The 17,715-nt window shown below is 40.8% G+C and overlaps 1 protein-coding gene across 6 annotated transcripts in view; it reads right to left on the bottom strand.

Annotated features, from left to right (window-relative positions):
• The window catches only part of LOC124872261 (seizure 6-like protein), a 147,900-nt gene extending 131,596 nt beyond the window's left edge, over window positions 1-16,304 (bottom strand). For 3 of the 6 annotated variants that reach the window (XM_047372036.1, XM_047372037.1, XM_047372039.1), the window contains exon 1: window positions 15,963-16,302. In XM_047372036.1, coding sequence (XP_047227992.1) covers window positions 15,963-16,053 — 91 coding nt within the window. In that variant the 5' untranslated portion in view covers window positions 16,054-16,302. Of the gene's footprint in view, window positions 1-15,962 lie in introns of all 6 variants that reach the window. The other 3 variants (XM_047372038.1, XM_047372040.1, XM_047372035.1) reach the window with 2 other exon arrangements.
• Between the last annotated feature and the right edge of the window lie 1,411 nt (window positions 16,305-17,715).

Below are 17,715 nucleotides of genomic sequence, written 5' to 3'. Positions count from 1 at the left end.
TCCAGCAGACATCAGCTTTGAGTCCACCTTGAGTAAGCTCGGATGTCTGCGGAGTGAAGTATGCCCGACTCTGTGGGAGCCTTAGGATCTAATGATCACCTGTTTTAGATGTAGCAAGGTCCAGGCTGGTTCACAGCAGTGATCAAGAGTGTAAAGTTGTAGCCCCTGGAATAAACGGCCTCTACCCATCAGACAGGTTCCAACTGCGAAGGTTTTTAAGTTTAATTTAAAAACACATTTGTACTCATTGACTTTTACCACCTCATGCTGTGTGGAGGGGGTTCTTTTTATTTAACATATCGAGGGTTTTTGTTTTATTTTGTCCTTTGCTATCATTTTTTTGTATCTGCACAGCACTTTGGTAATCATTGCAGTTGTTTTTGATGTGATTTTTATGTGCTATATAAATAAACTTTAACTTTTCACCAATTTTTCGAAAAGTTTGTTTTTGACATACATATCTTTGTCCAACTTATACAAAAGTTTGGTATGTGTTCATTTTATTTGTTTAAATTTATTTATGTTTTTGTTGTGGTGAAAAAACAGGTGGGAGAAAACCTTCAAGGGACCCAGATTTGAGGATTTCTGAAGTGAGGTTCTGTAAAAAGGCCATATTAGGCAGTTACTATCTTATAGCAGCAGCTAACCCTACTGGTGTCTTTATCAAGTTAAAATCAATAATAGTTTGTACCAAAGGCTAAAGCTAACATACCAAAGTGGATTTTACCTTAAAACAACATCAATCTCCACATTCAAACACTATTTTATGAAATTTGAAACTACCATCACATTTGCATTGGACACAGAATAACACAGAAGCTTAAGATGATTTACAGGTAAAATGGAGGAAGAAACTGTGGCTGTAATGTTCTTCAGGTTGCTGAGAACAGAACCATGTATAGTTAGATTATACAGTAGAAGCGATAAAGTCACTTTGGTTAACATGTACACTTGTACAGGTCCTTCTCAAAATATTAGCATATTGTGATAAAGTTCATTATTTTCCATAATGTCATGATGAAAATTTTACATTCATATATTTTAGATTCATTGCACACTAACTGAAATATTTCAGGTCTTTATTGTCTTAATACGGATGATTTTGGCATACAGCTCATGAAAACCCAAAATTCCTATCTCACAAAATTAGCATATCATTAAAAGGGTCTCTAAACGAGCTATGAACCTAATCATCTGAATCAACGAGTTAACTCTAAACACCTGCAAAAGATTCCTGAGGCCTTTAAAACTCCCAGCCTGGTTCATCACTCAAACTCCAATCATGGGTAAGACTGCCGACCTGACTGCTGTCCAGAAGACCACTATTGAGACCCTCAAGCAAGAGGGTAAGACACAGAAAGAAATTTCTGAACGAATAGGCTGTTCCCAGAGTGCTGTATCAAGGCACCTCAGTGGGAAGTCTGTGGGAATGAAAAAGTGTGGCAGAAAACGCTGCACAACGAGAAGAGGTGACCGGACCCTGAGGCAGATTGTGGAGAAGGGCCGATTCCAGACCTTGGGGGACCTGCGGAAGCAGTGGACTGAGTCTGGAGTAGAAACATCCAGAGCCACCGTGCACAGGCGTGTGCAGGAAATGGGCTACAGGTGCCGCATTCCCCAGGTCAAGCCACTTTTGAACCAGAAACAGCGGCAGAAGCGCCTGACCTGGGCTACAGAGAAGCAGCACTGGACTGTTGCTCAGTGGTCCAAAGTACTTTTTTCGGATGAAAGCAAATTCTGCATGTCATTCGGAAATCAAGGTGCCAGAGTCTGGAGGAAGACTGGGGAGAAGGAAATGCCAAAATGCCAGAAGTCCAGTGTCAAGTACCCACTGTCAGTGATGGTCTGGGGTGCCGTGTCAGCTGCTGGTGTTGGTCCACTGTGTTTTATCAAGGGCAGGGTCAATGCAGCTAGCTATCAGGAGATTTTGGAGCACTTCATGCTTCCATCTGCTGAAAAGCTTTATGGAGATGAAGATTTCATTTTTCAGCACGACCTGGCACCTGCTCACAGTGCCAAAACCACTGGTAAATGGTTTACTGACCATGGTATCACTGTGCTCAATTGGCCTGCCAATTCTCCTGACCTGAACCCCATAGAGAATCTGTGGGATATTGTGAAGAGAACGTTGAGAGACTCAAGACCCAATACTCTGGATGAGCTAAAGGCCGCTATCGAAGCATCCTGGGCCTCCATAAGACCTCAGCAGTGCCACAGGCTGATTGCCTCCATGCCACGCTGCATTGAAGCAGTCATTTCTGCAAAAGGATTCCCGACCAAGTATTGAGTGCATAACTGTACATGATTATTTGAAGGTTGACGTTTTTTGTATTAAAAACACTTTTCTTTTATTGGTCGGATGAAATATGCTAATTTTGTGAGATAGGAATTTTGGGTTTTCATGAGCTGTATGCCAAAATCATCCGTATTAAGACAATAAAAGACCTGAAATATTTCAGTTAGTGTGCAATGAATCTAAAATATATGAATGTTAAATTTTCATCATGACATTATGGAAAATAATGAACTTCATCACAATATGCTAATATTTTGAGAAGGACCTGTATATTTCTAGACCTACTGCAACATTGTATTTGAACTCAAGGGACCAATGTTTCACACTCCAACCTAATATGTGGTGATAATGGGCTGGTTTGACAACTACTTATTCAAAATATAGTGAAAGGATTTCTCACCAAGGGTTTGACACATTTTCTTCCGCCTTGGCGCTCCTTGAAGGATAAATGTGGATGTGAAAAACAACACATCTCCACACACAGCATCTCTGTGAAACAAGTATCCTTGTCGTCATGTTTTCTGTCCCTGCTTGTGGGCGTGCACAGCCAGCGCAGCTACAGAAATATGTCCTGCAAGCGCTCCTCTGCATACAGAGCTGGTTGATCATTGAAGACAGATACAAAATACAAACTTTACATTACAGAAGTATCACAGCTGGGTGGCCAGGGAACCAGGAATCTGTCCTTGCACTCACAAATTACTGTATTGGTTCTTTCAGCTATTGAGGTAACAAAACAGGGGGAATGTTGTAAAGCACCAAAAGAAGAACAACAGTGGTGAAATTATTTAAATTAGCCTTTTCCCAAGTCACCTCAATTTCTGAAACTTATATCTGCAATGGTTAAATTAAAGGACTTGTTCTGTTATTACACTTCTATAACATTTTGCAAGATTATGGCATACAGAAGTGAATTAATTTAGAGGGGGAAAATACCCTGTTAAGGAAAAATAATAATAATTTTTAACAACATCACAGACATCACAGTTGTTGACAACCTTAGAAGTTCCTCTAAAATAAATGTAACTGAAGCATTATTTTCATTTACACATAACTGTTTTAAAGTTAAACAGTTTCTGGGAACATCTAATTAGTAATCCACAATCCGTGTATAAAAATGATGTGCTACAAAAGCCCATTTCTTTTAGGCACTGGCCTCTAGTCCCAACACGGGTCCCTTTCTATTTTGCCACTGCACATAGTAAACAGGATGCAAAGAAAGTAAAACAAATCTCCATTGATCACAGGTAGAGAACCACAACAAAGAGCGACATCTTTGGATCACTATCTATGACAGTCATTGGAAACTAGCTACATGCCAACCTAGAAGTAATGGCAAAAAAAGTCATTTCTATCTTACCATCACAGTTGTGAATATGTTGGAAAACACTTCATGTCCACTGTTGAGTATGGTAGAGGATTCATTAGAAATCCTCTACTCAAACTCTGTTTGAGATTCTTTCCTCTGTAATCTTAACCTTGTGAAATGTTATAGAAGATTAAGTCATATCCTCACTGCAAAAGTAGGTGGTACTAACAGCTGGGATACCAATAACTGTGTCACATCTACATACCATGTTTATAGTTTGGTTTTGTAAACAGAAATACTTCAGAACAGCTAAATTTGTTGCATGTATGAGAAAAGTGAAGTAGCCTTCCATCTGCTAGCTGACCAGCAGTACAAGGCAACAGGTGGGGTAGGTGCATCACTGTGTTACTCTATACTCCATACAGTGTACTCTGGAGAAAATTCCTGTGACTTCAATGCTTCCTCTGGCATGTCACAAGTTTATTGAAACTATAACTCTTTAAAATTTCATGTTAATGGGTTTGGAGTTTTGTGAAGAAGAAATGCTGGTGAGCAGCACAAAGACATCCCAGAAGACTGGACACTGACTATTTCTCTTCACCTCTTAAGACCTCAAACTTCCAGCGTAATATAAGTGCAGTGAATCCTGTAATCTTTCTGCTGACTGCAGAGGAAAATCATTAATGGTGAACAAAGCTTTTTTTTAATAATTTGGGGTTGTTTAGTTTTTGGTTGCGGGTATTTCCTCTTATATTTCTCACAGTTAAGGTTTTGAATCAGGCTTCTGTTTATTATTTTCCAGGTCATGCTTTAGTTTTTGTCTTCTAGTTCATGTTTTGTCAAGCTAGGTTTTTGGATCTGGTCATGCTTTAGTTTCATGTTTTTCTAGTTATGTTTCTATTAGTTTGTATCCTTGAATTTCTGTTTTGCTCCAGTCACGTTCAGTTCTATCCTGTCTTTCAATTAACTTTATTCGGTTCACCTGCACTAAGCAAATCTCCTTGTTTCACCTTGTTCTTGCTCCATATTTACACCTCTGTTTTGTTCATTCCTCGTGGAAACATTTCACATCATGTCATCTTGTTTTCTGCCAGTTCTTGTTGTTCATGCCAGGCCTGTTCATGCCTGTTTTTGCCACCACCTTCCGAAGTAAGTTTTATTTATTAAACCATTTCACTTACCATCATGCTTCTTGCTCGTCTGCATTCCGGGTTTCCCCGTTACACCGCACCTGACACTTTTATTAGTTTCCACCTAAAGTATCTTCATGACGCAGTTATTGAAATAAACAGTACCTGTTAACACACTTGTTCCACATCGAACCTATGTTGAGTGTGTATATGGATCCTAGTTTGCCTACAAGCAGCACATAGGTGTGGACAACGCCCTTATTGACATACTCCAAAGATTGCATCCATACCTGGACATCTGTGGAACATCTGAATGTACTTTGACTTGTCAAGTGTCTGTAGTACCATCCAACCCAGGCTGCTTAAGGAAAAGAAGAGGACCGTGGAGTTTGATTCAGAACTGGTTTCCTGGATCCCAGGCTATTTGACAGACAGACCACTGTAAGCCCCTATGCAGAACTGCATCTCTAGGAAAATCCTCAGCAGCACAGGGGCCCCACAAGGTGCAGTCCAGTGCCCTTTTCTGTTCACTCTTTACACATCTGACTACCAGTTCAACTCAAAGAACTGCTTTGTTCAAAATGTTTCTGATAATTCAGTAATTGTTGATTGTGTGCAAGGAGTACAGCATCAGTAACTCTGTGGACTGGTGCGGCCATGACCACCTGCAGCTTAACACCAAGGAGAATGTTGTGGACTTTAGAAGGTTTTTACCATCCCCAGTGACTATCCTGGGAGATTATGTAGAGATCCATTCTAGCCACGGGTACCTTCGAATACAGCTGGATAGTAAGCTGGACTGGACCACTCATATGGAGAAGCTGTACAAGAGGGGTCAAATAATTGTCTTTTTTAGAATGGCTAAAAAAAAGGTCTACATCTCTAGACCATTACTGAGCTCCTATTTTTTAAGGTGGTTTGCTGGGCAGAGGCAGCCCAGAGGCAGACAAGAACAATATAAACTGGTCAGAAAGGCAAGGTCTAAATGCATGACACCAGAGAGAGCGAGAGATCGACAGACGGATCGGTGTGGCTGCCACAGTAATGCGGAAGCTGTGCTAGTCCGATGTGGTTAAAAAAGAACTGAGCCGAAAGGTAAAGCTCTCATGGGTCAGTCTACTTTCCTAACCTCACTAATGTTTATGAATTTGGTGTCATGACGGAAAGAGATCCCGAATACAAGCCGCTGATATGAGCTTCCTCTGCAGGGCTGCTGGACACTCCCTTAGAGATGGGGTGAGGAGCTCAGCCATCCAGGAGGGGCTAAGAGTAGTGCCACTGGTTCTCCACATCAAGAGGAGTCAACTGAGGTGGCTCAGGCATTTGTTTCGAATGCCATGTGGACACTTCCCTCAGAAGGTATTTCAGGCCCGTCCCACCGGGAGGTGGCCCAGGGAATGGCCCAGGACACATTGGAGAGACTTATGTCTCCCAACTGGCCTGGGAATGCCTTGGGCTCCCCCCAGAAGAGCTGGAGGAGGTGTCTGGGTCTGGGTGTTGGTCTGTTAGTCTGGGTGTGTTTGCTGAGACTGCTGCCCCCAAGACATGGTCCCGGATAAGTGGAAGGCAACGAGTACGAATACGAGTACACAACAAAACATGGAAAATTGAAGCGCTGTGAATACTTTCCAGATGCATTTTATTTGTGCCTTTAATACATAATGACATAATGAAATAAGGTTGCTGTGACTTAAGCTGACCCCTTCTTCAACACTTCGACCCCTACCGAAAAGGGAAACACTTCACTTTTGTCTTCTTATCACTTCATCTAGTCGCTTGGATCATTTGCAGCACCTCTATGCACCTCTACTGACTAACATTTGCCTCTGGTAAATGTTATTGTCATTTGTTATGCTATATTGTATTTCATATAATCATTTTACAACTTTGCTTTATTTATTTATTTTGTTCCACTCTTAAAAACTGACACTCACATGAAGAGCCACAGTAAGTTTCTCTAATAACTGAGGTCAGCCACACACACACAAACAAACATACACTCACACATAAACATATTGTCAAAAACAGACATAAACAAAGTTAAGCTTCAGTTAATTGCTTCTATTGTAGCAAGTGTCAGCAGCATCTGTGCAGTTCTGCAGCCATCCTAGAGAGGATAATCCCAGGCACTGACACAGGCAACCACCGCTCCTGCTGAGCTTGAGCCACACAGCCCACACACATCCAAACTCTTTAAATAAGCAGAGCTAGTGTTTCACAACGTTGAACTGCTGTGGTGGAGACATCCACGGTGGTAAGACCAGTCGCTGCTTAAACATCCTCCTCAGAGAAGTTAGCTTCAACACCACAAACCAGGCAGCACACAAATCAAGACCCCACCTTAACTACCTCCAACCATCCTCTGGGTTCTGTAAAAACTGCTGGAATCTTGTTGTTGCTGGCTTTGACCATATGTCAGACTGTAGAGGCCAAGACGAGGCTGCAGATATCACTGTGATCCTAATGAGTGCAGGGACTGTACCTCATACAAAAAAGACACATATTACAATGAAGAAAATTGCCTTAAAGGACAACATCCCTTGACCCGTAATTCCCTGGGTATGTATGTAGCTGCAGCCGAAAGCTACAGCTATGTGTTTGATTTTCTTGCATGTGCTTCTGAAGCTTTTCCTTGATTTAATTCCTAAACTTCACACAAATGTCTGAAAGTGACATCAGCTAAACATAAAAGCACTAAGGACCCAAAGCAGATCTATGTAACTACTGGCAGATGTTTAGATAGCCTTCACATATATTTTTAAAGCACAGAATGTTATTCTACATTAAAACTAATATTCACCCTCAAGGTAAAGATTGATTAAACTTAAAACACAGAAGAACATTTGTAGGGGCAGGTCATTTACATCTAAAAATACTTAGATGCTTGCAGTTTTTTTCCTCTTCTAAAATCGTACCTGGTACAATTTTAAAACCAATCAAGCTTTATATAAATTGATTTTCACCACCCATTGTGTTAGATAGACAGGTTAAGTTGCTTGGTAAGACAAATAGAGACTCACCCAATCACACAACAGCAGTGACTTTCAAAGTGGCATGGTTGTTGGTGCCAGACGGGCTGGTCCTAGTATTTCTGAGACTGCTGATCTAATGCGATTTTCACATAAAACCATCTCTCAGGTTCACAGAGAATGGTCAGAAATATATGAAGTAAGAACCTATTGTTCAGATGACAATTCTTTTTGATGTCACAGGATAGTGGGCAGACTGGTTAAAGATGATAGAAGGGCAATAGCATATCAAATAACCGCTTGTTACAATTAGGGAATGTGAAAGAATATTTCTGATCAATCAACATGGTAAACTGTGAAGTAGATGGGATGCAGCGGCAGAAGATAACACTGGATACTAAAAACTGAACACTGAGGCTACAATTCACAAAGGCTCATCAACACATGACAATAACAGGTCAGCCCAATGAGTCTCAATTTCAGCTGCACAATTGGTATAAACTGAACATCATTTAAGCCCGTAACCTACCTAAGTATTGGTGCTGACCATGCCCATCCCTTTATGACCACAGTGTACCCATCTTCTGATGGTTATTTCCAGCAGGATAATGCACTCCTTTTTTTACTTCTTTGATTGCCCATTTTTCATAACTATCTGCACCCTACTTGTGTGTTACTAAGAGCTACTGTAACAAGTTAATTTCTCCATTGTTAGATCTATCTATCTATCTATCTATCTATCTATCTATCTATCTATCTATCTATCTATCTATCTATCTATCTATCTATCTATCTATCTATCTATCTATCTATCTATCTATCTATCTATCTATCTATCTATCTATCTATCTATCTATTTATCTATCTATCTATCTATCTATCTATCTATCTATCTATCTATCTATCTATCTATCTATCTATCTATCTATCTATCTATCTATCTATCAATCTATCTATCTATCTATCTATCTATCTATCTATCTATCTATCTATCTATCTCTCTCTCTCTCTCTCTCTCTCTCTCTCTATCTATCTATCTATCTATCTATCTATCTATCTATCTATCTATCTATCTATCTATCTATCTATCTATCTATCTATCTATCTATCTATCTATTTATCTATCAGCAGTTGATTAACTGAACACCAGCAAGTCTGAGCATTTTAATAAAAGCTTTAGTTTTGTAGTTTGTGGGTCTGGAGCATTCAGATTTGTGTTAACAAAATGGCAAGGAGGAAATACATACAGAAACAGATGTTCCTGCCTCTTATAAAGTACTTATAAAGGACTGTCCAACCAGTTTACAGTGGAGTGGATTTTAGGGCTGGATATCATAGCAAATTTATGCTAAGGTCAAACTATTCATTGACCACAGAATTTTAAGAATAGGCCTCACTATGCATGTTAAATGGTAATGTTCATGACAGTACAACAGAACTGTACAAGTACTGTATGGCATTTTGGGAAGGGCTAATAGAAAAGCCTTGTCTCTTAAAAGGTCCTGGACTAAAAGGCTTGGGTACCCCCAAAATGCCCTTAATAGAGGGGTAATAATTTGTTTTCCAGTCACAGGAGCTGAGTGGCTTGCAGTCATTTAGCTGACCATAAACTCGTCCGTTTATCAAAGTATATTAGAAAAGGTTTAAAAAAAAGTTGTCCAGCAGCTCCATCTGCCAGACCCCAGTCGTATTAAAAATGTGAGGTGGGACCCTTCGAGTAGCTAGGCAGAAATAAAAATCTAAAAAACCTCAATAAACTGAAGCAATATTGCAATCTCGCACTCTCAGGAGAGGCTTTTAGCGTAGACCCTAAATGCAGGCAGGTGAGTGCAAAAGGTTTAATAAAATAAAAAAGAAATACAGCTTGGCATAAGCACAAAGACATGACAGGCTTGGCATGGCAAACAGGCAAGGAAATGGACAGGCTTGGCAAACGGGATGTATCCGCGAGAAGCAAACAGAACAGCAGAGTATTTAAGGTGGATGGCACAGGTGAAAGCAGTGAGACTGATGTAGAAACCAAAACATGACTGGAAACAAAACAGAAACACAACGACATGATCTAATGAAAGGAAATGTCTTGCATAAATAACAGAGCTAAAAATGCACCATGAACAGAATTCAAGAATATGTAAGAAACTAAATCTAAGGAAGAAACTAAAGCACACCACCAGGAGAGCATAAACAATAACAATCAGACACAAAACCCAATGCAAAACTCAAACGACTCTAAGTCTTGTGGCTAGTTTGTTTGTTTTGGGTTGTGTTACAACAAACTTTATTTAATGAGTGGTGTAAACACAAGACTTGTGGTAACGCACCGCCAGAGCTCACACATGCATTAATATTTGGGTTAATTAAATTTAGTACATGTGGAACTAACAGCATTGCTAATGCCCCTTTTCCACTAGGCCCTACTCAGCACGGTTTAGTATGGCTGTACGCACTTTTTCATTAATAATGGGCTGCCTTGTGATCCTGCCGACATTAAGATGGTACTCAATTGTAATGGAAAACAAACTAAACTGTGTGGAGCCAACTCGAACATACCCGAGTAGAATAGAGTAGATACTAATAGAAAAAGGGAATATTATAAGCTCCAGATAACTCCGGACATCATCGCACACACTGTCCATTCGTTCGCCGTCTTGTGAGAGCCATAAATGTTCCTGGCCACCAATTTTAGTAGTTCATCACTCCCTGTGATGGCTGGTTAAGAACTGCTAAGAATCAATTGTCCAAAACGTTTGATGTCTCATTCAGAAATTAATACTTTCAAAATATTATTTTACTGAAAAATATTATATTGAAATATTTTATTTACCCATCTGATTTGTACTGTAAAATGGTTGTTTGAACACATCCAATTTGTTGTTCCAAAGTAGTTCAAAATAATTTGACCTCAGTTCTTTAGAGTCCTACTAATTACCCAATTATTTGATTCAGGTGTGTTGAAGCAGAGACACATCTAAAAATTGCAGGACACTGGGCCCCGAGGACTGGAGTTTGACACCTGTGATTTAGGACCAGACTCGGCCACCTCCTGTGTAACCCATTAAATTAGCTATGGCTGTTTGTTTCCACTCATTGTACTGCTGGGAGATGAACCTCTGTCCCAGTCTCAACTACTGTAGTTTGACTCTTGAACAGGTTTTCTTCCAAAATTTCCCTTTATTTAGCTCCATCCATCTTTCCATCAACAATGACAAGTTTGGCTCTCTCTGCTAAAAAAAAAAAAGCATCCCCACAGCATGATGCTGCCACCACGTTCTACAGTGGGGCTGGTGTGTTCAGAGTTCCTGTGTCCATTACATGGCTTGCACAAGACTTCTTATGACTTTATTTTAACATACCTTTTTTGTGCTATTCTTCCATAAAGGCTAGATTGGATAGGTCCATGACTAAATGTTGTCCTGCACACAGATTCTCTCACCTGAGCTATGGTTATCTGCAGCTCCTCCAGAATTAACATGAGCTTTTGGCTGCTTCCATAATTAATACTCTCATTGCCCAGCCTACCAGTTTATTTGGACAGGCTTAACTTGGGAGGTTTGCTTAATGTACCATCCTCTTTCCAATGTCAGATGATGGATCTGTAAGATGTTTAAAGCGTGGTATAATGATTTTTTATATGCTGATCCTGCTATAAACTTCTCCTCAACTATTAACCAAGATTAAATTATAAATAGCAACTTCTGAAGGCCTTCGTTTACACAAGATTTTATTTAGGAGTATTAAAATAAAAGGGGCTAAATACAAATGGACACCACAGATCTTAATTGTAAAGAATTTTGAAAACAATTTATCATTTATCTTTGATTTCACAATTATAAGCTACTATGTGTTGTTCTATTACTTAAAATGCAAAAAAAAAAAACATTGGAGTTTGTGGATGTAATAGGACTGCACTGTATGCATACTTCCTCTGAGTGATTTGAACACAGTATCGGCAGCAACAAATTGAACTTTTGTGTTTCCCTTCTTCTGTTTCATATTCTACACTGTTCTTGTTTCCTCCCCCAAACCTCCCTTCATGTTTCTTTTACAACTCAGTCTCTTTGCCTCCTTCGGTGTGTCTCTCTGATGCTTACTTGGCACAATAGTCTCAAAAGTTTGGAGCCTAAAGATGTGGCTGCGTAAGAAGGCTCAGGTTAGCTGAGCAGAAGAAACAACATCCCCTTCTTCCCCTCAGTTCTATTTTTCTCTCAGCTCACTCACAAGAAACGGTGGAAGAAGATAGAAGATGAGCAGGGAGGATGAAGAAGATCACAGGAAGAAAGCTGAAGAGCAAAGAGCGGAGGTGATGAGATGAGAGGAAAATGGCGGATTACGAGTAGGGTTGACAAGCAAGCTACCATTTTAAAATTCATTTGACAGTTTGAAAATAAAAAAAATTTGTTTGAGAGGACGCAGAACAAAACCAAGGGCATGGGTCGCTAAAATTGCTGCACGATGCTTTCTGGATCCAAACTGCAGTTGGCTCTGTTTCCTAGCTTGAACTCTTGATTCTCTGCTCAACAGTTAAGATGTCTTTTCTATGAGATTATCTCTCTAACCCACAGAAATCAGAGCATGCAACAATCTAGCTTAACTTCATGCGCGGACACACTCATGACAACAGCGTGCACATTTGACACACAAACACGCATGTTCCCGGGCCTGCTCGATGACATTAGGTCTCTGCTGGAGGAGCTCATTAAGCTCAGACACAGGCGGTGAGATGAAACCAGTGATGCAGTGCTAGATGCAGGGGCTGAGTGCACACATCTATAGATTGAACTATTGTGCATGAACACCGAAGTGGCGTGGATTAAAGAAGACTGATGCCTGCTGAGAAAATACTGATAATTTTTCAGATGAAACTTTGAAACATTTCTGCATCATCAGGGCAATGAAGGCAGCTCCTCATAACTTTATTTATTGTGTGAATTATTGAAAGGTACCTTCGGAACGTTATGACTGACGGCTGTGTGACAGCTCACACACAGGATTTTAAAATCCAAACTAAGAGAAAAAAATGATGACATTTCCTGAAAATGAACAGTATATGCATTTATAGTCAGTATGCCTTAAAATTATTCGTGTTCTGAAAATTCTATTAATTGTGTTCTTTTTTACCCATAGGCTTTTCAGGCACCATATAGAGCAGATGGTTGCCTGCATGTGCCAGAGCAGTTTTGCTCTACAAAAAGGATATCTCAAGACATTATGCTAATTGTATGATTAACTTTATTATTTCCAGATTCAATCCAGCATCACAATAGACCACTGATGTCATAGTAACTTGTGTTTGATTGACCTTCAACCATTTAGAGTAATTGTGTGTTGATGCGTGGGTGTGTGTATGTGTGTGTGTGTGTGTGTGGGTGAGGATATGTGTAGAAATACGTGTGTGTTGAGTGGGTGTATGTCAGTGCAGGTTTGTCACTTGGAAGTGTACATTGTAAGTGTGGCAAAAACGGTAGAAGGCCTGCAATGCAAAGCAACTAAGAGCAGCAAAGGACAGGTAGACCCAGCTCCAGAAGGCCGCAGCAGTCCCAGGCAGCCAGACATAAAGCATCACCCCCGGCAGGAAGACTCCCAGCAACAAGCAGGGGATACCCACCTAGAGCCCCCAACGCATCTTCAACACATGCAGACACCAGTTCACCGCAGCAGTCAGAACCCGGAGGGACAAAGATAGAAGGTGCACATTTTATTTTACCCTGAGGGCCAGTCCTTGACAGGTCTCAAGGGAGGGATGCCTACCCAGTGCAGCCCCTCCCCCCACATAAGTTAATTGACTATTTTTTCAATGCAACTCCTATCACTTCTGTTTGGTTAGCTACATTAGCCCCTTCCTGTGTACACAACCTTTGTCTCATGCTGCAAAGAGAGATTAATAATATAATAAATATCAATACATGAACGTCTGTCACAATATATCAATATAAGAATATCTTATCCGGAACTAATATTAATATAACTGTAATGAATATAAACGTCACATGGTAAATGGCCTGCACTTGTATAGCGCTTTAAGCAGTCCCCAGAAACCACAAAGCGCTTTACAGTACAAGCAATCATCCACCCAGTCACACAATGACAGTGGTGAGCTACATTGTAGCCACAGCTGCCCTGGGGCAGAGAGGCTGCCATGCAATCGGCACCACCAAGCCTTCTGACCACCATCAGCAGGCAAGGCGGGTGAAGTGTCCAAGGAAACAACGACTAAGACAAACGGAGCGACAGTTCGAACCGGCAACCCACAGGTTACAGGACGAACACCCCTATCACCATCGCCACCCTCGCATACTCCAATAAGATGTTTAGCCAGTGGAATGGAGTTTCACTGTGGTAGATACCCACACCTGACATAGATGATAGTGCCAGCAGATACAAAGAGTTGGAAACAATAATATCGCAATCTAATGTCCGTTTAGGTATTTTTTTTTACTGCTGTAAAGGGTATAGTGACTGTATTTGCTGTTCTCAGGGATTACAGCTTGAATTAAAATGATCACATAGTGAAATTCAAGAAGTTATATATTTTTTCTTTTTTTGTCTCAAAATTAAATTTTTTACAATCAGATAAACTTTCATGTGTCACTATGACATGTCATATTTCATTGTTCAGCTGTAATGATTAGCCTATGGACTGTCAGCTCAAGGGTTAATAAAATCTTATAGCTGCGTTTCCATTACAAATGTGCACAAAACGTTGTCGATATTCTGCCAATTTCGAAAAAACCCAATTTCGCAATTGCGGTGTTTCCATTTAATCAGAAATACAATTAAAATAACACATGAATACGTTTGTTCACGTGTGAACTCATTAAAAAAACATGGCGGCTTCAAGATCTTGATAAATGCCATCATCCTCCTACTACTTCCTGTCGTCTTCGTCTTTTTCGCCAGTATTGCCACCCGGTTGTTGATCACGTGACTCGTGTGATGCGAAAAAAGTGTTTGATGTTTTGCAATTTGATGGTCAATGGAAACCAGCTAATGTTGATTATTTTTTCAAAATGTTTTTGGAATATGTGAGCTCAGCTAATGATCCATCAGCAACAAAAGACGCGTTTCCATTGACCATCAAACTGCGCATATTGTACTTACCAAAAAAAAAAAACGAAATCACTTAATGGAAACACGGCAATTTGGAAAAAACTCCCGTTTTCCAAAAAACGTTTTTTTGATGAGGTGTTTTTTTTTGGCCGTATATCGAAATTTGTGTATTTCGCAAAACACTTTTTTATCAAAACAAACATACCCCGATTCAAGTGTTAAATGCTGTTGGTGTGGGCGGGTGGGGAGGGGAATTAACTACGAACTGCAAAATGTTCATGCGCCACAAATCTTTAATGAGGGTACAGCAAAAAACATTTTATTTACTGCCTTTCCCCGACTGTGTCATAACCAGCAGGTCCAACATAACCATGTAGAGCCTGATTTTGTGCTTTTTAGAGCAAAGGGACGCGCCAGTTAGAGATTAAGAAAACTGTATAGGCATTTTGAACACAGCAGCTGATCAGCATTTGTTCAGCAGAACAAACTTTCTTAAACAATAAGATTTGATGCTTTTGTTTGCTTTAGCAAAACCCCTTTTCTTGTTGTGACATTTTTTTCCAAAAAGGAAGGTCTGAATATGTAAAATATTCACGTAACCCCCACCACATCAGCAAGGTCGTATTCCAATTACCAATACGTATCTAGAAACAGCGAGCCCAAATAAAACCCTCCTTGACATAGAAGTATCCGTCCCTGCATCTCGTCTGACTGTAACTTCCCTCTCCTCATTTCCTATTTTACATTTTCTCTGCTGATGCGCAGACTGACAGTCTAACTGCAGCGACTGTTGACAGGTGATCTCTTCCTCTGCATTCACCCTGCTGCCTGATCAGGGCTCCCACGCACTCGAGTGGGCTCCGCTTCGCGCACACTCCTCGGCAAAAGAAGCGTGCGCGCACATCCCGGACCGCCGTGCCAAAAATCGCTCGGTGGTTTGAGCTCGTCTCACTGTAAATAGCCTGCATTTATTTCAAGACTTCAAAGCACTGCTTCAGACTCCCTCCCCTCCACTCGAAACCACCAACGACTTGACTCAAAAACAAGTCGGGGGATGCCCAGAAAAAAACGAGTTGGTGATGCGCAGAGAACTGAACTCAACCTGCTCTCGATCTGCTTGGACGCAAGCCGAGACACAGATGAGTTTTAAGTGAAAAAGAAAAACACTGCTACAACAGGGATTAAAGAACAGCACCCAAAAACGTCCTTACCTCCTGCTGAGACGCTGCCCCACAGCAGCCAAATCCACAGCACCGCAGGCAATGTGCCGCGGAGTCGGACCGAGCGTGCGGCCGACGGCATGGCGACAGAAGCCGGTCCAGGGGAGAGCGACAGGGTGAAGAGAATGCGGGGAGAAAAAACACGAGCACCCGGTGTGTGAGCGGGCTTTTCTGCGGTCAGTAGTTCAGGTAGAACCGGTGGCGTCAGAGAAGGTCTGCATGTCAGAGCAGCATCCTCCTGACTGCGAGCAACGCCTCCTGCTTTCTGCCTCCGATCTGTCCTCCTCTGTTGTCCTCTCTTGCATTCTCAGTCACAAGCAACCTCCCTCCCTCTGTCCGTCCCTCACTCTCTCCCTACCTACCTATCTCTGCCGCCCGCTCACCCCTCTTTCTCACGCACACACACACACACACACACACACACACACCGACAGTCACACACAATGTGACCCTAATGATAATGACACTTTGTTTTGGAGAGAGTGAGTTTGTATGTGTCAGGGTGATGGGCTGCAGTGTAGGCACACTTATATAAGATAGAAAGGGAGTTAAGATTTACAGGAGGGCTGAGGGGATGGATGGTTGAGTTAGGATCTTTCTCATCCCGAGCTGGTAATCTGTTTGAGTAGGTTAGTTGTATTTCACTGTGGAAATTCACTGCAGTCCCTTTCTGATAGGCAACAGTACATAATGAATGCTGACAACTGAAGGATTTAGAGGATCATGCCACATGACATTTAATATCCAAATTAAGTCTCAGCATTCAAATTTTAAGTAAAAAGTACTCACTGCTCACAGTGAAGCAAAGCTAAGTGTGTTTTATTGCTACAATAGGTACGGCTTTGTCAACTTTTTATTGCATATGATGGCGAAATCACAGTGTATGGTCAAGAGAAACAAACAGAATTTATACATTTTATACACGTGTTGGCAATTCTGCTGCAAAGTAAGTTGTTATGAATGCTTTTGGTGTTGCTAAGTAACTAAACTTATTTAATATATAATAATTTAATTATTAACAGTAACAACAGAAAGTAGTAAACCTAAAACAAGAATGTAATTGTATGTATGTACAAAGAGGTATAAATTGCAGTGCAACACCAATGTTAGTAGACACAAGACCCTGAGCGAGACCCTTAGCTCCAGAATGCTCCCCGGGCGCCGCACAATGGCAGCCCACTGCTCCCTTTGGGTTAAATGCAGAGGACAAATTTCATTGTAATGTACATGTGCAATGACCAATAAAGATGATTATTATTATTATTATTAAGAATAATAGTGGAGGAACTGCAATATTAATAATAATAAGAATGATGATACACATTGTCTCCTTTGGCTTGCAGAACACATTTGCCAATGCCATTAAAAAATTTGAAATATAGCGTTGGAAAATCTGCTGAATGAGCTGCTCTTGACACTCAGAATGGTTTTGCAGCTGTGATAACTGCACAAATATACACAACAGAAATGCAGCGAGCATTACTTTGATGATAGTTTTCCTCTGGGTCTGTGCTCTGTCCCGCCCTAGTCAGTTTTTGTCCAATAAGAGCAACAATCGTCACCTGCAAAAGTACACTGTGAAAGTGAATCGTATCATGCAAAAAAAAATTGTCATTTTTGTTCTGGAACAAACAAGTGCAGCAAATGACCTTCTTGGAGTAAATACACCCTTAGAAAACAGAAGATGCCGCTGAGTAGACAGAGCATAGGTAAGGCTTGTGTCCTAACAACAACACCAACAAGG

The sequence above is a fragment of the Girardinichthys multiradiatus genome, chromosome 8, assembly GCF_021462225.1.
Source record: "Girardinichthys multiradiatus isolate DD_20200921_A chromosome 8, DD_fGirMul_XY1, whole genome shotgun sequence".
Classification (NCBI taxonomy): Eukaryota; Metazoa; Chordata; class Actinopteri; order Cyprinodontiformes; family Goodeidae; genus Girardinichthys; species Girardinichthys multiradiatus.
This window is presented reverse-complemented; position numbering and strand designations above follow the sequence as displayed.